Here is a 22,652-nt window from a genome sequence, read left to right on the forward strand (position 1 = left end):
ATGTGACAGGCATGCTGAGAAGTGAAAACTCTTGCAAACTGCTTTGAATACTACTTAAATAATAAATGTCACCTCATTTTAATATAATAATTCTTTCAGCAAGTTTTGAAAGGGAATAGATTTATTTTAATGATGTTTATATAAAAAACGAGAATAATAAACCGCTACCTTTAGTATATGACATGATCATTCAGGTGCATGTATATGGCTGATGGATCCGGTCATATTTTAAAGGTAGGGATGAGTATCATTGTTTTACAGGAAGGTAAGTACAGAGGGTTGGACTCAACCAACTCTGTTCTTAAACGGATACTCCAGACTCCTGAAGCACTCGCTTGATGACGTGTTTTGTATGTGAAGAGTGTTTTTTGTTTTTTTCCCCATTTTACAAGAAATGCAGATTTCAAAAGAAATTGACATGTTATACCTTGTTACACCCTGCTGTCAAACAACTGGTCCTTTTACTTCCTGGTAGTTTAGGTCAGTGGAGCTAAACTCAAGAGGCAGCAATTAGCCAGAGCGCCTGCCTTGCACAGACTTCTCATTGAGCTGAGTAGGGAAGTCTGTGATTGGACAGCCGCAGAAAGGCTGGACTGAGGAAACCGGAAATGGCTTACAAAGGCTGCAGAACAATTATCTACAGGTTTTGCAGGTTGTTTTTAGAGAAACTGCAATAATTACATTGCAGGACTGAGACGATCTCTAGTGGCGGTCAGATAGCCACTAGAATCACTTCCTGCTTGCTGGGTGACTTAGATGCCTAACTGATGCTGGACGTCCTAACAATCTACATGAGAACACCCAGAGTCATAAAATCCCCATAGGAAGCTTTGCAGCAATGCTTTCCTATGGAGACTGCCTAATGTGTCATTGGACAGTAGTTTTTATTTTTATTTGACTTTTTTTGTTGAAACAATAATGATTGAACTTTAAACACTTCCAGCAACTAAGAATAACTCCATTTATACCTCCACTGAAAAGATAAATGAGCTAACAATTGACAAGAAGTACCTCTTCAATCCAAATCCTTGCTGTAAATCCCTGGAAACCTGCACATGTGTGAAATCTAGAAGTGTCTTTTCTGCATATGCTTTTTTGTTGTTGTTTCTTTAAGCATGATGTATATAAAATGTATTAAGAATGGGTGGCAGGTAAATCCACCATGTAGTATCCCTTTAAGAAATACTGAAAAGTGTATTGAAAGTTCAGATTCTTGTCATTTGCATTAAATTAAATTAAAAAAAGAAACGTTACAATATGTTCCTTAGAAAAAGGGAAAGGGGAAGTTACCATGTAATAAGCTAAAAAAAAGGAATTAATTATATCTGAACAAAACTTTCAACGAAGGGGAATGTGGTTTGTATTAAAAAAAAAAAATTAAGAGAAGTCAGTTTTTTTATTTTTTGTATAATAAAAAGAAATACAGAGTCACCGACAACAGCCGAATAATACCAGAGGAAATGGAGAGAAGAATTTTAATTTATTTATGATTTTACATATTTAGCAAATTATGCAAAAAGCTATTTATTTAGGAAATAATTTACCAATTTGCATATAAATTAACCACAATTCCCGCTTTAGTAAAAATATATGCTTAAAGAGATTTGTTTGAACAACTTCAATCTAAATAACACCAACACAAATCCCTTAATCCCAATGTAAAAGCAAGCACACACAAGTCATAATACGCTGTTAAATATCCTGAAATTTGACTTGTAAATCTTTTTTGAGATCGGTTCTGTGCATTCCTGACAAATCTTACTTTAGTGAATAACCCTAAAAATGTTTATGTAAATTTCACATTGAAGGTTGAAATAGCTAAAATGGCAAATATTTTCCAAGCCAGCTAGGCTTCCAATTTGGCTATCTTGGAATTTCTAACAATTCTCAGTTTAGTGAAAACCTGACTGTGTTCTTACAATACAGATACTTTGCAGGGAGAACTGGTGAAATTATAGAACGTTTCGTTTAAACTTGATCTCTGAATTTTGTGAGGAAGGTGGCTAGATTGGGATGGCTTTTTTTTTTTTTTTTTCGGACAGGGTATTTTAAAAGAGACTATTTGCCTGTTCCTCATGACTGGTTTGGATAGTTTTGTTTGGCATCTAAGTTCTACAAATATTTGTCAAACTCTGTAGAAGAGAGGGTAGCAGCATATCCACACAGAGCAGTTAAAGTAGCTGACACACTTCAAAAATAGTTCAAAAGCTACATTGTCCAAAAGCAGTGATCTTGAACAAACTTTAAAAAAAACACACAAAAAAAAAAAACACAAACCAAATATTATTTCAAACACTTAGGCATAACATCAGCAGAAGATCTCTATTGTGACAAGCCAGCCATTTCTAGTTACCTTACTGAATTATCAAACTTTGACACACATTGTAGCCAAAGAAGATTTTAACAAAGAGAAAGAAAAAGACAGAACACATGTTCATGAGATTAAAACTGAACAAACAAAACATCATGAGCACTCAGCAATTTAACTGAAATCACTGTATTCTTCAGAGTATAAATAAAATGTTTATTTTCCCCTATGGCTATCACTTTACTAGTCCATTTAGTATATTTTAAGCAATTTGGTCTAATTTGTATTATATCATTTTCATCCGATTAGCCATGTAGCTAAATTAGCCCACTCACACACAATGAGATCTTACTTATCTTACCAATGGGAGCACTTGCTACTTTGTGTTTTCAAATGCATTTTGAAAGCAATTGAGACAATTTACTCTAAAAGTTTCATTTTGTGTATATTTCAGAGTGTTATACACCATAAAGCACTCATCAGTTACTTTATCTATAGAAAACAAGCACTTTTATTCAAAACTGGAATATTAAATCGGCTGTGACGTAGATCAACCGTGCCCCAAATAACTCTCTGCATTTCATTGGCCATTAGAAAGCATTATACAGCTTCTATATAGAACACTCTGGACGTTAAAGTAAACCTTTTTGAGGAGTCCATAAATGATGGCTGCATGGTGACATGTCAATATATTATTTTTTTTTTAACATTCTTAACCCCTTAAGGACCAAACTTCTGGAATAAAAGGGAATCATGACATGTCACACATGTCATGTGTCCTTAAGGGGTTAAAGGGGAACGGTCACTTTTCAGGATTATTATTATTATTTATTATGTATACTCATCCTCTAGAATTAACAAACGTGTTTGTGATGCTTGAAAAAAAAAAAAATGCAGAAATCCACATAGCTGTAATTATTTATATCCAGAAACAAGTTGCCTCCATATTGGCACCCTGTCACTCTGCCATTTTAACCGGTCATTCAGAATAGGAGGATGAAAAGAAACAGGGTGTTTCTGTTTTAACAAAAACAAGGAATATGAGAACTCTGAGGCAAAAGCTTAGAGAAACTCATTAGCTTGATCCCTCCTAAGATCTCAAAATAGTTTTTGCTCACTTGTCCCATTACAGCGAGAACATATTCTGAATCATATCGGACTGATCCCACCCATAAGGGCAGTCCAGTACCAAATGCCAGCAAGTCCTCTCTGCACGAAAAATACAGTACTGCCAGATGATCATTTTGGCCTTCTGAAGACCTCCTCAGTGAGGTGTAGTGGATACCCCTCTAGGCACAGTGAGCACGGGGTCCACGCTATAGCTAATGCATTGCAACAAAATCAAGGAATATAAGAACTCAGAGAAACTCAAAAGTTCCAACAGTCAAGACACAGTCAAGATGAGTATTTCATAAAGATTAATTTTGGAATGGTTGGTGACAGCGTGCTTTAACAGCTGCAACAATTAACTCTAAAGCACTGACCAGTTTAACAAGGATATCTACTAAGGCTGAATTGTCAGAAATTCATAGAACATATTAGATTTTATAAAAACCAAAGAAAAACATGTTACCTGCGCTCTCTCCTTTATCCCTATGTATTTTTAAACAAATGGAGGTCTTTTAGTTACCTCCAATGGCCATGAGAGGATGAGCCCATCTGCCAACATCAAGGCAGACCCCCCTAGGTGGGTCCCAACTATATAAAAAATACCCCTTTCTGTCTCATTAGAGATTTTTGCCAGAGGCTCAAGGAAGCAAGGTGAATGGTTAGAGTTAGGACCCACCTAGGGGGGTCTGCCTTGATGTTGGCAGGTGGGCTCATCCTCCCATGGCCATTGGAGGTAACTAAAAGACCTCCATTTGTTTAAAAATACATAGGGATAAAGGAGAGAGCGCAGGTAACATGTTTTTCTTTGGTTTTTTACTATGTATTGGGGCTGATGTGTACCATATTAGATTTTATGCCAACATTTACTAACTTAAATTGTACACGTTATTTTTTTTCCAATTCAACTATTATAGCCTAAAGGGTTATGTTTACTTTGAATGCAAATTTTATATTTATAATTTTTTTATTATATCTAAAATAAAAATATATACACAAAAAAAAATTACTCATCTTCTATCTTCCCAGGAAAATCATTGTATATGCTTTAAATCGCTCATAAGATGTTTATCCCAAAAAGCAATTCTATCCATCACACAGAATGAGTGCAACTGTTCGAAAATTTGATAGCAGCTATACTGAAAATATGTGGTCTGCAATTTGGCTCTCCACACAGAGATCCCTCCAAATTATGTGTGTAACGTGCATTTGACAAAATGAACACGGGTAACCTGGCAAGACAATCTCGTTCCAGGCATTGCCAGCGATTTTTACAAAATCTCAACTGTCAGAACCGAAGGAAGGCGCAGGTTCACTTTAATTCTATAAAATCACAACTATTGAGAACACATGCAAAAAAATGAATTTACCATGATTAGGTCTCAAAAAGGTTTAATATCGCTTTGAGTACTTACTGAGCTGATGTGGATGGATTCTGCCAGTAAAGAACTTGGTAGACTTTCTCACAGTTCCCACAGATCGTATTCAATATGCTCTCGAGGTGAATTAAACTACAGAACAGAAACAAAACAGCAGTTTTATAGTCATTATTTTGTTACAGATTACTTGGCCATCAAATGCTAGGCATTCGTTTTGAAGCAGAAGAGCCCGACATCTCAAAAAGATCAGAAATGCATTTCATTTGAGAAGTTATACCATTTTTCAGCAATAGGATTAAACTCAAGGAAACTCTACCATTAAACCACCGACCTCATGAACTACGCAAATCATATCTTGTTTTCCCCCCGAATAATGAAGCCTTTAAATTGTCAATCTAAAACAGGTTATAAACACACACACACACACACTGCTTTTCCCCCCCACTTATCCCATTTAATCTCAGTTGAAATATTAGATTTTTAAATTATTAATTTGGCAATAAAAAAAAAAAAAAGACCCCATCCAGAATACCTATAATTTTCATACTGTTGCATGCAACATTAAATTTAACTTTACCTGTATCAGTTATATTGTCCATCACCTTCCCCTTAGTGGAAAGTGTTGAACAAGTGTCAGGTTTGTCTTTCCTATCAGGCAGAGTATTAACTAAACCCTTCCATGTCCATGGGCTACCACACAATAAATCCCAATAACGGACTAAAATGTTGTGTGCTGTATGTCATCATATGAGTTACCCAAAGGAGAAGAGACAGCACTCGCTTTTGGAAGTACTATATAGAGGTCACGGTGCACACAATCCAGAGGGAAAATACTCCCATACACTTAAAAGTACAAAAGGGTCGGGGGGCGGGGCCTGACAGCCAAGATGGCCGGACGCACAATCTCAGAGCTCCAGCAAAACTAAACACAAATCAGCGACAACCGACCGGTCCGTTAACGCTGGCGGCTCCAGGTAACCAGAATCCGTCTCACGAAACCTAGAGGAACAGAATGATACCTGACTGGCACCAAAGTGAGGCGGAATGGCCCGGGCAGACCATGCGGCCGACCATGCGGCCTGTAGTGGAACGGAACCCATGGCCCGAGGGAGACGGCCGATCCCTCGGCAAGGAACCGACACAAACGCCCAGATACAGCAGAGCCCTGCTGCCCCCCCCTCTGGACCGGCGGGGGATATCCCGGTCCTCGATGGGGGCGAACACCCCCGCAATCAAGCATGACTATGCAAGGTCACCCAAAGCAAGTCGGGCCTGCCTGGACCCAAACAAGATGGCGGCTCACTCACAGCCGACCCTCACACGTGTGCGCATTAAGCCTCCTGCGGATACATGGATGTTCCATGACCAGATGCGCGCCGGCCTCTGGGCCAAGCACTTTAACGAGGTACGGACATACAGAAGGGAGATGAGGAAGGTGGAAGCTTGGATCCGCCCAGCAACCAGGCGGCTCCTAAGCGGGAATGCCCCTCGCGCCTCCAAGATGGCTCCCTGGAGACGACGATGCCGGAGAGCAGCAGCACCAGGTACCAGAGACGCCAACGGGCACGTCCCCACGCCTCAGGGAGCAACATGCCGACTCACCAGCACCCCAGCAACCTCAGCAACCCTCACCCAGCGAGGCGCAACAAAGCACCTGCAAACTTACGGTGTCGGCCGTAAAGAAGATCAGGGGGCAGCGAGACTTGATGCCGGTGGGAGGCATAGATGGAGAGCCCCTCCGTGGCACGCAAGCGGGAGAACACTGGCTCAGGAGGCTCACACACAGCGACCACAGCCCAGCAGAACAGGCGTCGGCTGACTGACCATACAGCCTGCCAAGATCCGATGGCCCACAAGAGGTGCAGGATAAACGGACAGCACGTAATGTACACCAGTCCTCTGGCAGAGAAATTAAAACTAACTGTTCCCTAAGAGTCTTTACAGTGCGACCAGTACCCAGTGGCCACGAAGCAGAATTAACCCTAACTACAGTTAACTACCTTTGTATGAACGTTCACAGCTTCATAATGAGCCCATTCACTGGTTTACCTATATGTTCATCTCAATGTTTTATTGCTAGCAATGCGCAATCTAGATAATGAGTACATGTCAATATGCATAGCTGTCATATACACTCTACTCATGTAACTTGTTTTACCCTATGATTTTTATTGTTTCTCATAATATAAAAATGCCAGCTATTCTTGAGCGCCACGACGCCTGCAAGCTGTTCAAATTTATCGAGCTTGTTTAAGTCCCAGCAATAACCTAAGCATAACTGGACTGTCCCCTTGTGTAACACACTGCTCTGACTTCGCAACCACTATGTCATTCTGTGTAACTCATAACTTTGTTAAAGCTGTTGGGGCACGGCGAGTGATGCTGTTATATGACCGTTCTCAGATATGAACAAAGCTTGTATATATGCTCTTTAGTTAGCTTTTTAGTTCACTTTCCATATAATTCCTTTTTGTTTTTCTTTAAGTCACTTATCTACCTGTTCCCTGCTTCTTATGCAAAGGGCCTTGATTAGATAAATGATACACATAAGTCGAGTAAGCATATGCAGACCGCCTACTGATAAACACAGCTCAGTAAATGAAGCTCCTCCTGGAGGTATGGGAAGTGAATGATAGGCTCTGTTAAGCTATAGTCCTTGCAATTTAATATTACTTCCAGTACGCAACTGCCTGAAAAAAAACACAATGTCTTAGGCTTGATAACCTACACGCCACAGTTCATGCTGGCTCTAGCTGTTGATTATTGTTTGTGAATACTACTACTTGTTTAAACATAAAAAAAAAAGTGCATGTATACTCGTCTACCCCATTGTTACATATGTCTCAAACGCATGAGGATTGCCGTTGGGGTACCTCATATGTGTCTGTTCACTTGATATGCACTGCAAAAATAAAGAATTAATAAAAAAAAAAAAGTACAAAAGGGTCTGGCACACAAATTGTCCAATACACAGATTTATTTGTAAAACATGGCAACATTTTATCACTAAAATTGCTTTTATCAAGTCTGTACCTATTGTAGTTATACATGTTACAGACTTTGAAAAACGTACATCTTAAAATATTTTGTGCTGATTAAAACCACATTGTTATCCAGCCTCTAAAGCAGAGATCTCAGAGTCTGGTTCCCCAGATGTGGACAGTCTACAACTCCCAGAATTCTTTATTTGCAAAAGATGGCCAGAGAATCACAGGACTTGTAGTTCAGTGACATCTAAAAGGCCATATATCACTGCATTAGACAGACAATTCCCCATGTCCCTCTACCCTTTTCCTCGCAGTAGCTTTCTCCATGTCTCTCTTGAGGTATGTTTTCTGGTCTATACCTCAGGTCTCTGTCCCCATAGCACCAGTGAGTGTCTCAGTCAGTTTATCTGTCCCAAACCCCTTTGTGTGTCTTTTTCCCTTCCCAGCCCTTCTGTGTGTCTCTTCTCCCTTGCCCCTTTTTTGTCTCTCTTCTACCCCAGACCCTCTGTGTCTTTGTCCCCTCCAGCCCTTCTGTGCACAACTTTTCCCACCCAGCCCCTCTATATGCCTCTTCCTTCCCTCCTTCAGCCCTGAGTGTGCTTCTGCTCACCACCCCCAGCCCTCTTTGTGTGCTTCTGCTCACCACCCCCAGCCTTCTCTGTGCCTCTCCTCCCCCCCCCCATTCTCTCCCCCCCATGCCAGCTCACTTCACTCCTCCTGTGAAGCATAGCTGAGCGGACCTCAGTAGAGGAGCTCCTGGAACCTCTACCCAGTCTGAGAGGAAGCTGTTCAGTGCTCTCAGAGAGCACTTTCTGACAGAGCGGGTAGAGGATAGAGAAATTCCTCTACTGCGGTCTGCTTGGTCACTCTTCAATGACTGACCAGCAGGAGGGGAGCGCTGTGCTAATTCACCTAGTGGTTGCACAGGCCCTGGGTGTCACAAATTCTGAGCTGACCAAGATGATTATAATAGAACTACTGGAGCATTCATAGGGCTTGTGATCAATAGGAAGTCTGACAGTGTATAATACATCACTCTAGATGTATGATAACTGATAAATGTATTCTATACCTACACAGGCAAAATTTGAGTCCTCTAAAAGAGCCATCTTGCTTTTCTACCAGACTACAATTCTACCAGACTGCCACACATAGATAAATGCATACATACATACACACACACACACACACACACACACATTGTATCTCTACACTATATGTTACAAAGAAATGCTATGGTCACAAGCAGCTTTATGTTGGTTATTTTGAGAACGTAGCAGAGTTTATATACAGTGGACCGTGGGAAAAAAAAAAAAAACATCAAAACTTCCAGACTTACTTTGTTGATTAGTGTAAGACCTTTTGAATGGTCCGCATGCATCCTGTGAGATTCAAACTTTACATAAATTGATTATGTAACGGCGGCTTTCTAAAAGGCAGGATATGCCAATGTCTACATATTAATGAACTAGCTACTGAATAATTTACTTCCTTCCATGTAATGGTATTATCTACACATCCTTTCAGTGAAATACACACAAGTGGTGACCTGTTCATTAAAGCTCATTAATGAATTAAAGGGACACATGCAAGCAGCATAACCCCTACAGTTTAATGTAGTATTTATGCTGCCATGAGGAAATGGGCAAATATTTTTTTTTTTTTGGGGGGGGGGGGGGGGGGAACAAAACCAAACAAACCTAAGTGCATGCTTACACCATAACCATGAAAATGTAATCTGTAAGGATAAAATTAAAAGATCAGGATGGGTAGACTAGGTAAGCCAGTACAGTACTATTTGATATAATTTGTTGTGGGTGTAAAATTGCCAACAATAAAACTTAGTAGTGGGTGGCCATCATGGAGCACAGGGTAAAGAAAGATACATTAAATAAGCGTGTACTTACAAGAATTTAAACTCTGCTACAGCTTCCTGGCGGGAAAGTTTCACTTTTTGGAGTTCTTCACGCCGAACGCTGTAATATTTCCTCCGAGTAAGATCTGGTTCGGGTAAGTGTACTTGTGACATCTCTTGCAGATATCCAATCAGTGCAGGAATGGAGATAATTAGAGCTCCCACTGAGAACCATGCCACTGGAAAAACAGTTAATCATAATGAAAACAGACCGTTGTTAATGTATTTAAGCAGTCTTTGCTGTACTATATATAGAGCTATAGTTGTTATGGTACTTAATGTCCCTTTAACCAGATCGGGCCCTGCCCCGATCCACCTCCTTGGCTGTTATCAGGATTGAGGATCTCAGCAAATCACAATGCTTTCACTGTAGGATCCCACAGGAAAGCAAATGGATTTGCCAAGATTGTCAATTCTGATGATCTAAGCCAAGGAGGCGGGCAGGGGCAGGGGCAGAGGCTTCCCTAGCCAGTCAGCATCTCCTCATACAGATGCATTGAATTAATGCATTTCAATGGGGAGAGTTCAGCATTCTAATGCAGAGAGTGGAGACGCTGAACGTTAATGCTGCACACTGTACAGCCCTGCTCCAGGAAGCACCTCTAGCGGCCATCTGAGGAGTGGCCAGTGGAGGTATCCCTAGGCTGTAATGTAAAAAACAGTATTTACTGCAAAAAGCCTTCAGAGACGTGCTATACTCACCAGAACAATTGCATTGAGCTGTAGTTGTTCTAGCGACTATAGTGTCTCTTTAACTATTCGTTCATCCTCTATGACAGAGTTCCTAGCTTGCTGACCACGACTAAATTATCAGGTTATACCCCAAATCACAAACAGTGCACCTAAATAATGGAATGATTTGGCTCAGCAAAAAGACTATTGCTCGCATTGTTCACTCCTGGACAACTTGTTTTACTGACCACACCTGGTTCCTACTCCTTCCTCTGTAAGCTTGTGTACCGGACTGTTTAAGTGTTGCTAAATTGTGCCTCGGACCCTGGACATGCTTCTTCTAACAGCTCCAATAAAAATTCTTACTACTGCCATTACTTGGAAATTGTATTTTGAGAGAGAGAGAGAGAGAGAGAGAGAGAGAGAGAGAGAGAGAGAGAGAGAGAGAGAGAGAGAGAGAGAGAGAGAGAGAGAGAGAGAGACAGACAGACACAGACAGACAGACATTTCACATATCAACTACCCTTAAAGGATATACTGTACTATTTTGGCATCATGTAATCTAAGGGACACACACACACACACACACACACACACACTTCTGATTCGTTCAGTTAACAAAGGAACTTTAGAAAATGTGCTGCCAATTTGGGCAGCATAACATCAGCATGAAATTTTTAGCCTCAGGCACAAACGTGTGCAGATTTTTGCTGCCATGGGCAAAGAGACATTCTTACGTCCCATTTTCAAGCCTCGCCACAGGCATGACATACAGTTTGGATTCCTCTTTAGATTTATCCACATACCGGATTTGTGACAAAGCAGTATACAGATCGGTTACGATGGATATTTTATATTAGACACCTGGTCTTTATTGCTAGTGAATAAATCACTTAGCAGGTGTATCAGTGATCACAAGCACAAAGGTCAATTTCAAACAATATTGTCCCAGCAGGAAGAAAAAATGCTTAACTGCTCTTCTTTTACAATCAGTTTTATTAAAGTTCTGTGTACAGGCAACAACCAACATAGAGCAGTTTAAACTACATATACATGATCCGCATAGTGTTGACAGATGTATCTAGCACATTCCAGCTCCCAAAACTGAAAGAGCTAATGGCAGTCTTCATGTATACATCTATAGATACGGATAGGTTCTGATAAGATGCAATTCACTTTTTTGCAAACTCCTTTAACCTTGAGTGAATAGTTTGTGGGTCACTGTGGAACCCCTTTATAGGGGCCTCCCAGATGTTGTTGGACTACAACTCCCATAATTCACTGCTGCAGTCATACAATTAAGAGTCCCATTGCATGCACATGAAAAGTATTTATTTATACACATAACTATACGTATTAGATATAATCAGTGTTATTCACCAATGTAGGAATTATCAGCAGTTAACAGAAAATTTCATATTTAAGGCCAAAATAGCGGAATTGAAAACATTATCCAAGCCTGAGTATGCTTCCAGTTTGGGTATTTTGACCTCAAAACTTGAGAGTTGTCAGAAATTCAGAGTGAATTTCACTTTAGTGATGAACCTGGTGTATAAAGTTCTATTACACTGATCTGTTAGGACACGTCTGTCTATTTTCACGTACCTCTCTTGAAGGGGCTATATATTTTACACACACACAAAACATTGCTTTGAAAAGTAATAAAAAAAAATAAAAAAAAAAACACTACAATATTTGGTGGTACTCATGGTGGCTTTTTTAGTTTGGGTCCATAAGGGACGACATAGTTGAGAACACAACTAATGTATAGATACTGCAATGCCAGTCCTGCTCAGAGACAAATATCACTCTGTGTCAGTAGAAATGGTCCTATTTACTAACTTTTATCAGCTCTGTAGAGATCTGCTAAATGCTGTTTTGGCTTGGGTTGCTTCAGCAATATAGAACCGGATTAGTCGTTAACAGTCTAATACACAGACCTCACTTTGCATGTGCCAGCCAATTAAATAGACTGTTGGAAGTGTGCCTTTTCATATTACAATCCTGTCATATCCAAACAGCGCACTGGCCACATAATACTGCACACGTCAGCTGAGGCACACCTAACATAATAAACCAGTCTTAGCAAGACATGGATTGTGCAAGTTTTTTTTTTTTTTAAATCATCGTTTCGCTATTTACTTACTGAGCAGCTAAACCTACAACCTCTTTATTATATTGTGTAAACATACAGACACAATTCCAAGATTGTAATCTAGCATATTTAGAAAGAAATAGTTGTACCGGTTGATTATATATTAAAGGGATACTGTAGTGCCATGAATACAAAGCTGTATTCCTGGCACTACTGATCCCTCTGCCTCCCCCCTACCTGGTAAATAAAGGGCTAAAAAAAAAAACTTTATTTACTTACCTTATCCCAGCAATGATGTCCCTCAGTGCTGGGCCGAAGCTCCGCTAAGGGACATCAGTGCTCTGAATAAGTGCTTTCCTGATGCTGGAGGTCCTCATGCAGAGTGTGAGGACATCCAGCGTCAGATAACGGACCAAAGGTCCGTTACATTTCTGGAAGCACCCCCAGTGGCTGTCTGGTACACAGCCACTGAGGGCAGACTTAGTGCTGCAATGTAAACATTGCAGCACTAGGTGCAAAAAGGATACAGCGTCCAGACTACTTCAATTAGCTGAAGTGATCTGGATGCCTACAGTGTCCCTTTAAGAGTTTGAGATTCCTTGTAGCCCCCTACAGTCAATGTGCAACCTTTATCAAATACACAGAAGCTTTATCATGAGGCGTTTTTTTTGCACACAAAAAAAAGTGCTTTGGGAACAATAAATAAAAAAAGACAAAGAAACTTTAATATCATGTAGACTATGTGTGAGATGTTGAATGTAAAACTTTAACGTATAAATCCAAACCTCTTTAAAACCCCTTAAGGACCAAACTTCTTGAATAAAAGGGAATCATGACATGTCACACATGTCATGTGTCCTTAAGGGGTTAACCTGCAACTGGGCGTCTCCATTTTAGCTCCCTGTCAGTCAGCACAGAGAAAAATCATCTTAATTAGAATGTTTGCCCTGGCTTTGCCTTGTCTGAATTAGATTATAATGTCATATGCTAAATATTTACCATTAAAGGGACACTGTAGTCACCAGAACAACTTCAGGCTCTTCAGGCTCTTTGCAGTAAACACTATTTTCAGAGAAAATGCAGTGTTTACATTACATCCTACCTCTATTGGCCACTCCTCAGATGGTTGCTAGAGGTGCTTCCTGTGGCAGTGCTGCACACTGTGCAGTACAGCTATTCAGTGTCTCCACCCTCTGCATGGAGACACTGAACTTTCTTCATAGAGATGCATTAATTCAATGCATCTCTATGAGGAGAGGCAGATTTGCCAGGGCTGTGTTTGACTTGTGCTGGCTCTGCCCCTGATCTGCCTCCTTGACAATTTCAGCCAATCATGTGGGAAGCATTGTGATTGGCTCAGACCACCACTTCTAATGATGTCAGCAGACAGTTTAGGGGCAGAAGCAGCAGCTGTAGACTTGAATACAAGCAAGATGTTACTACATTTAGGGCGGCAAGAGGAGATCAGGGGGGACTAGATGGTGATTTTCACACTATAGGGTCAAGAATACAGAATTCTTACTGACCCTATAGTGTTCCTTTAATTAGAATTAAATTAAACATCTCATATAAAGGTTAACACAAGTTATAAGGGATTTTCAGTGTATATTTCAGAGAAGTAAATGGTATCCATTGTAAATACCGTATTTATCGGCGTATAACACGCCCCGGCGTATAACACGCACCTCATTTCCAGAAGGAAATTCCAGGAAATTTCCACCCCTCCCATAGTATTCCCCCCCCTCATCCCATAGTGTTCCCCCCCCTTTCCATAGTAATCCCCCCCCCCTCCCATAGTATTCTCTCCCCCCATAGTATTCTCCACCCCCTCCCATAGTGTCCCCCCCCCTTTCCATAGTATTCTTCCCCCCCTCCCATACTATTCTCCACCCCCCATAGTGTGTCCCCCCCCCCCCCCTCCCATAGTGTCCCCTAGTGCACTTTCCCTCTGTCCCATATTTACTTACCTGTCTTGAAGCGTGGGCCGGCTTCACAGCGCGCACCGCGGAACTGGAACTTAAATTTCAGGTTCCGGTTTCCGGCGGGACTGAAAGGAAGTGTGCACACAATAGTGTGCACACTTCCTTTCAGTCCCGCCGGAAACCGGAACCTGAAATTTAAGTTCCAGTACCGGCGGGACTGAAAGGAAGTGTGCACACAATAGTGTGCATACAATAGTGTGCACACTTCCTTTCAGTCCCGCCGGAAACCGGAACCTGAAATTTAAGTTCCAGTTCCGCGGTGCGCGCTGTGAAGCCGGCCCACGCTTCAAGACAGGTAAGTAAATGTGGGATATCGGCGTATAACACGCACCCATGATTTTCTCCCTATTTTCAGGGAGAAAAAGTGCGTGTTATACGCCGATAAATACGGTATGTATAGTTTAACAGATACTCTATTCTATAATTTACATCTCTACAATGTCTATATGTGTGCATTGCATATATTTTAAGCACAGAATGTAACCGTTTGCATACAATTTAAGATTTGTGTGTTATATTCCAAAGATTAAGTCACCTAAATTTAGGAGTGATTCACTAAACTCTTGAATCTTAGCAAAAAAAAAAAAAAGGTGAAAAATTAAATATTTATTTCCAGTCGATTGGCTATTGAAACAGGAGGGGTTTGTTTCATGAACACAGAATTGTAGCAAATTCTAAGGCAAAAAAACTCAGCTACAGTCCATCCACAAATTGTATATATGTATATGAGCGTGTGCGGACACATACGCGCATGAAGTCTTCCACAAGATGGCAGTAGGGTGAGATCCACCATGTGTATCGCCCATTGTGGGTTGTAACAAGTATCATTTGAGAGGGGAGCTGGTGTACACATATTCATAGAATTGGCTATGTTTGCAGCTTTTGAAACGAAACCAACGGCATTTTGATTAGTACCATATTTGAAACATATTAATAAAGTGTATTCACTATGGCCTCAATTTAATATTTTTGGATAAGATTTTGAAATTCTTTAATATTTTTGGATAAACTTTTTTTTTCCACCAAAAAATATTTTAAGTAAAGTATCAAAAAAAAGTTACAATTAAATATTTTTCAAATATTAAATCATTTCAAAAGCTTAGCAAAAACAAACAAGGCAATTATTGGAAAAGCTTGTACAAAAATAGTAGATTGAGGCCTATATTTAAACGCAAAATGTATGAACTTGAGAACATAATTTTCACATGAAAAGTGCACTTCAGACAGTTCCACTCAACAAACCACAGAAAATAAATAAATAAAAACACATCACATTAGACCTTGTGCAAAGCTGTCACCACGTTTATTTTTCTTATAAATGAAGAGAGATGCATGCTTGTTGCAGGAGTAAGCACAGAGAATGGACATATGTATGTTTCTATTAATCCACTGGGAAGCAATTTCTTAAAAGGGAAACTCCACTGTCTATATACAAAAAATAACGAAAAAAAAAAAAGTTTTTCTATATTCAAAAATAAAATAAAAAATAAAATACATAAATAAATGGTAGCTCACTTGTTCAAAGCCTTTTCATTTAAACACTGCTCAGAGAAAATGCAGTGTTTACATTGCCGCTAGGGACACCTCTAAGTGGCCACTCCTCAGAAGGCCACTGGAGGTGCTTCATGGCTCAGTGCTGCACATTAGGTAGCACTGTGATTCAGCGTCCCTACGCTCTGCATTGGGACGCTGAATTTTCCTCATAGAGATGCATTGATTCAATGCATCTCTATGAGGAGGTGCTGACTGGCCAAAACGGTGTTTGGCCCTGCCCCCTTGCCGATTTTAGTCAATCCAATGTTGTCCCCATGGGAAAGCATTCGATAGGCTAACAATCGGCAATTCTGATGTCACCAAGGGGGTGGGGCCAGTGCCGGCAGACCTGCGTGCTGCTGGAAATAAGGTGAGTTTTTGTTGTTTTTACGTGGGGTCAAGCCACCTAAATTCCACTGTTACCAACTGGGGACTTTGCAGAACTGACATAGCCACTGAGGATCTAGTAGCTGGGGCGGGGTCCGGGAAAGGAGAGTTCTACCTACCTGAACCGATCCCTCGTGCATGCCGCCATCTTCTTGTGGCGTGTCCTTTTCAGCTCTAGGAGTCGACATCACTGTTGTACAGCATTGAGGTCTATGGAGGATCCTTCACAGACAGAGCTAATTCCCTGCAGCTGTCCCTGGTGATGGCAGAGGTTGCCACTTCTAGACAGAAGTAGCTCCACCCATAGTCTAAGAAAGTTAGGCGCATGAAAAACACATTCGACAAAGTAGTCTCTACGTTGTCTTATGTGTTGTTAGATATAGATAAAAAGTGTAAAAAAGAAAGACAGTAGGAAAGAGGAAGAGACGAGTGTAACGGATCGCCTGGCACCCCGACTGAGTACCTCCGTTAAAGGATGCTCCTAGTGCTTCCTGAGGACTCCAAGCACTCTGGCAGACACCACAATCACCGAATCCGAGAAACCTTTTAAATTCTCCCAAGCATATGAATGCTGTAGACCATTGAATAGGAACCATACGAATAGGCTTGTACTCCTAGCAGTCAACTGGAACAGCATGCAATCAATCCTTCCCCCAATAATGAGACGACACATCACTTTGAGGGTAAAACAGGAACTCTGGACTGGCTCATCCAGCCTGGCTTTTATTACACTAATCCACATACAGGCCACACCCAGGGGGAGGCATAAAATAACCAATCACATACATGGTTCAGCCCACACATCCCCTCCCCTCAGATAACATTAAACTCAATTATCCGGTACACTTTTTCAGCCAAGTTCTGGATGTACCCCAAAACCCGGGGGTACACCTTTAAATCCAGCATCGCTGGATAGCCCTTATTCAGGGGGACAACATATTCAAAATTCAAGTAATTCGGATGAATGGTTCGTGAGATATGGGGTTCCAAAGATTTGACCGACCGCATGGGTAAAGTATCCGAAAACAGTTCCATGCATTTTGGCCCTGCGGTCGGTCACAAACAAGGGAATGAAAACAGGCGAATTGCCTGTGTTATAGAGCCTGGAGAGGGTTTGAATGAATTCCCTTGTTTATGGGGCTCTTTCTACCGAACGGCGGGTCATTCGGTAGTTTCCATACGAATTTCTGGAAGTATGGAGGTCTCAGCGGTGTTTGCCTAGTCAAGTGTCCGATTTTAGTTCCAGACACTCGACGGCAAAACACCGCTGTTCGGTAGTTTAAGATGGCCGCCGCCACGTGTTTGTTTCCCGAATGGCGGCCACCCAGAGGACAAAGAATACATTACACTGATTGCCAATTACCCGTTCGCAACATTGTTGCAAACTGTAATTGGAGGCACACTTATTCCTGGGTGGTCTGGTTGTTCGGTAGTTTCACTCAATATAATAAATGGAGTGATTCTACCGAACAATCAGATGAATGCTGCATACATATCCCAGGTTAAACTTAATACACATATACACATATAATATTACAGGCAATATACTAGAATATGTATCACAGTCTTAAAGGGACAGTAGTCCCAAAAGTCACAATATGTCCATAGATGCTGTTAAAAGGGCCAGTAGCAGCGATATACAGTACAATATGCCCCAAATAACCCAGGGGCCATAGTCAGCAGGTAGGAGGCTAGCAAACAGGCTTCTCCAGGGCCCAGTGGCGAGGTTGGTTTCGCCACAACGAGTATTGTGTGAAAGTGATGCTTTAAAGAAATACTATAGTGTCTGGAATACAAACATATACTTAGGACACTATAGTGCTACAATAAATGTTTAGCTCCCCGGCACCCGTGTCCGTAGAGATTAAGGGTTTCTGAACGCACCTTTTCTCTACTGCCACACCTGTCTCGCTGCGACTGTCCCATCTCCATTGCTAAGATCATCTATCTTGATGATATCAGCCAGTCAAATGCTTTCCCAAAGCAAAGCATGGAGAGGCTATTCAGCATGTGCAGCAAAACACTGCATTGCACCAATTAGCATCTCTTTCATAGAGATGCATTGAATCATTGCATCCCTATGGGGAACATTCAGCACCTCAATGCAGAGCGTGGAGAAGCTGAAGGTAGGTGCTGCACATTGTGCAGCTAAGGAGTAGGAAGCACCTCTAGTGGCCGTCCGAGTAACTGCCACTAGACGTGTTCTTAGGCAGCAATATAAAATACAGCAATTTCCCTAGATTTCTCTGACCAGTTATAGACAGCAGAAGCACTACATTAAAGGACCACTCTAGGCACCCAGACCACTTCAGCTTAATGAAGTGGTCTGGGTGCCTGGTCCAGCTAGGTTTAACCTTTTTTATATAAACATAGCAGTTTCAGAGAAATATATAAGGGTTAAGCCAGCCTCTAAATCCTCGAGTGGCTGTCTCACTGACAGCCGCTAGAGGCGCTTGCGTGATTCTCACTGTGAAAATCACAGTGAGAGCACGCAAGCGTCCATAGGAAAGCATTGTAAATGCTTTCCTATGCGACCGGCTGAATGCGCGCGCAGCTCTTGCCACGCATGCGCATTCAGCCGAAAGGGAGGATCGGAGGCGGAGAGGAGGAGGAGAGCTCCCCGCCCGGCGCTGAAATAAAGGTAAGTTTTAACCCTTTCCTCTCCCCAGAGCCGGGCGGGAGGGGGACCCTGAGGGTGGGGGCACCATCAGGGCACTATAGTGCCAGGAAAACGAGTATGTTTTCCTGGCACTATAGTGGTCCTTTAAGTTGTGTTGGTTCTGGTCAGTATAGTGTCGCTTTAATTTCAGTTCATCTGAAACATTGTAGCATTCTTTTGCAAAACAAGTATGGTTGGTTATTCAAATAACGAGAGAGCAGATGTATTTGTTTAACAAAAAACAAACAAACATTCATAATAGGTCAAATCTTACCTTCATTTAGTGTGAGTAGCAAAATAGTTAATGTAAGACATGTGCAAAAGGAAAAAATGGGCATCTGCCACCTACAATAACAAAAAGAATACATTAGAATGCGCACACACAAAAACAGCAATAGCCACGTGTTTGCAAAAATTCTTACAAAAATCAATCATTTAGATGCTGTATAGCCATCATTCAGCTTGGAGAGGATAATGGCAGGTTTAATCCAACTGTTTGAATGTCACAGTAAGACATGACAAAGAGAGAACTGCATTTTGATGTCAATCTTCACATATTTTAAATATACATTTTAAAGAATTCAGAATATCAAATGAGAAAAAAAATATTCACACACAGTTCTATGCAATTTACAATGTTCTATTTAAGGGTGTAATTCCCAGAGCGACAGTATTTATTTACATTTGTTAAACAAACTGCATTGTTATTGTTCTAAATTACACAACAATGTGTTCTCTAAATGTTCTTAGCAATGCAATCCTCACCAATAATTTCCTCTTTAGGTTATTTCGAAATTTAAGCGATATGTAAACAAGTTTTCTAATATTGAATCTATTATGAAAGGTGCACCCTAACAGGGTTATTTACCAAGCTACAAAATGTAGCAAATTACATACAAATACATACAAATGCATAAATAAAAGTTAGATTTCAGCCACCACACAGACAAGACTCAACCAGTGCAAACAATCAACCTCCCTCCATACAGCTCTCATCTTGACACACAATCTGGCACCTCATCTAGGGCACTGGGCAACCTTAATCTTGCCCTGGATCATGGGAAGACTATTTCAAAATGCTGGAGTCCATTATCTGGTTTATCCAGGACAGTTAAATGTGTTTTTGCATACATGCGCTTTATACCCAATGTAAGCAGTCAAACCGTGAAAGCTGAATGAACCAATTGCTATGTAAAGTGGTGCACATGCTTGTTATATGTTATGAAAAAAAAAAAAAACAGTAGGTGTCTAGTTAGTGGAAAAAAATAAAAACAAAAAAATCTGACAACCTAAATGCATGCAATGCTAAAGACATGTGCTACAACAATTTATATATGAACACGAATCAGTCTTTTTTTTAGGTGTGGATTATGTGGGCCATAGGACACCTACACGACACCTATGCCTAGAGTACAGCAACAATAGCACTTTAATCATATCAGGTGTACAAGGTATTATCATCGCAATCTAGGAAAACGAAAGATGAAAAATGGTGAAACAAAAGCAACAGGTGTAACAGGTTTCAACAATGAGTGTGTACTCGGGAGGAGGGGAGAGGGGATAAAGAATAATAAAATGAAAAGCAAACACCCTTAGGAAGAAAACAAAAATACAAAGAAGACGTTGATTATAATCAACACTGGTTCTGCCATCTGTGATGTTATAAAGAATTCAGTATGGGTAATTGGTTCATAACAAATACCTACCACCTCCATACAATGTATTGCAAATAAAAAGCTTATGCACATAATTTTGAGAAACTTTATTGACCAGCAGGTCTCTTTCCTTTATTATAACATGCACTCAGAATTACAATAGAAAGTGCCTGTAGGCTATAAATAGGGGAGACTGGAGCTTTCAAGGATAGAGTTTGACATTTATGTGTCACATGGAAATCCTAGGCAAAAATAATGCTCAGAATGTTTTGGTGAGGCTTCCACGAGGAATGATCTCCTCCCCAGTCCAAGTATTGTCTACGATACCCGGAGAAAGCAGAATCTAAATAACACATTACCTTAACAAGTATTTGATTCCGTCCCAAGTATCCCTGACGGGCTCCAGATACATTTCTATTCTCTTGTACGAAACAACTAAATTGAAGAGATCAAATGACTGGGACTTCGTAGTGCTTTGTGGAGACTCCGCTCGTGACTCTGACATGGTTGGGCTACCCTCCGAACAGCTTGATCCACCCATCGAAGTGGCATCCCTTTCTGTCGCCTGCATTCTAAGGGGGAGAAAAAAAAACTACTTATTGAATATTACACAGCAAAAATGCAAACATGATGCAGAACTATATGGAACATTCAAAAGGAAAAATTTATTATTATTACTGAAAATAAAAGATTACATGTAACCCCTTTTTTAAAAAAAAAAAAAAAAAAAAAACACACACACCAAAGAGGTAGAACACGGAAACTTTTTTTTTTAAATACGAATTTAAAATATCATTACATTTTTCCTTTAAAGCTAAAGTTGTTTTTGTGACTATAGTGCCTCTTTAACTGCATTGCATTTAACATGTTATCCAGCCAAGTAAAATAAGGACAAAGAGTGTAATAAAAAGAAAAAAAAAAATCATAAATGACTAATCCAGGTGCATTTGGAGCTTGATTTGCTTAAACAGTGTCCAAATGGCCCCATACATCGCTAGGTGGTTTTGTTCTGCTAGTTTCCGAGCAATTTAGACCTTAGTGAATAACCCTGTGTTTGTTCAAATTTATTAACTTTTAGCAAGTCTGATCTTAAAGAACCACTATAGGCACCCAGGCCACTTCAGCTCAATGAAGCCATGGTTCTAACCCTGCAGCTGAAAACAGAGCAGTTTCAGAGAAACTGCTATGTTTTCATTGAGGGTTAATCCAGCCACTAGTGTGAAAAATCACACTGAGATGACATGGACATCCACAGGAAAGCATTGAGTAATGACTTCCTACGGGTGGTTTGAATGCATGCGCGGGTCTGGCCACGCATGCGCATTCAGAGCGGACGTCATCAGGGGAAGGAGAGATCACCAGTGCTGAGCGAGCCTGGCGCTGGATTAAGTTAAGTGGCTGAAGGGGTTGTAACCCCTTGAGCCCAGCGGGAGAGGGGGCCACAAGGGAAGGGAAGACCTAATAACCCTATAGTACCAGGAAAACTAGTTTGTTTTTCTGGCACTGTAGTGCTCCTTTAACTACTGATATTGATGGAATCCCAGAGTATAGATAAATGGCTTTTAGCTGCCGTATCCTCAAGTGTCACTGTACTCTCCTTTAATTCCTAGAAAGCAAGTAGCATGCTAAAAAGTGTACGGACCAGCATTCATGATCATTTGTGGCCAGGAAGCACACATTCCACTCTCTGCCTTTTGCAACTGCTTTCTTAAAGTGAAATCACTCGTACCTAAACTACTATAAATTTCACTTGCCATTTCATCAGCAAAATCTATAGATTAAATGTACACTTACGAGGAAGTGGACTTGTGATGCATTGCACATCATAAAAGGGGACTAGAAGACCATAAGTGTAGCTGTCTGGCTTCCAGTCACATAATGGGAATTATAACCCTAATACCAATACTTTATATGAATACTTTCATAAGTCTAGCATGTTATGCTATTATTAAAGGGACACTATAGTCACCTGA

At 40.7% G+C, this 22,652-nt stretch overlaps 1 protein-coding gene across 4 annotated transcripts in view; it reads right to left on the reverse strand.

Annotated features, from left to right (window-relative positions):
* The window catches only part of ZFYVE27 (zinc finger FYVE-type containing 27), a 76,103-nt gene that overhangs the window by 48,070 nt on the left and 5,381 nt on the right, over positions 1 to 22,652 (reverse strand). For all 4 annotated transcript variants that reach the window (XM_063434626.1, XM_063434625.1, XM_063434624.1 and 1 more), the window contains exons 2-5: positions 21,039 to 21,251; positions 19,299 to 19,369; positions 9,689 to 9,875; positions 4,831 to 4,926 (exon numbers count right to left, since the gene is read on the reverse strand). In XM_063434626.1, coding sequence (XP_063290696.1) covers positions 4,831 to 4,926; positions 9,689 to 9,875; positions 19,299 to 19,369; positions 21,039 to 21,250 — 566 coding nt within the window. In that variant the 5' untranslated portion in view covers position 21,251. The remainder of the gene's footprint in view (positions 1 to 4,830; positions 4,927 to 9,688; positions 9,876 to 19,298; positions 19,370 to 21,038; positions 21,252 to 22,652) is intronic.

The sequence above is a fragment of the Pelobates fuscus genome, chromosome 10 (genome assembly GCF_036172605.1).
Source record: "Pelobates fuscus isolate aPelFus1 chromosome 10, aPelFus1.pri, whole genome shotgun sequence".
NCBI lineage: Eukaryota > Metazoa > Chordata > Amphibia > Anura > Pelobatidae > Pelobates > Pelobates fuscus.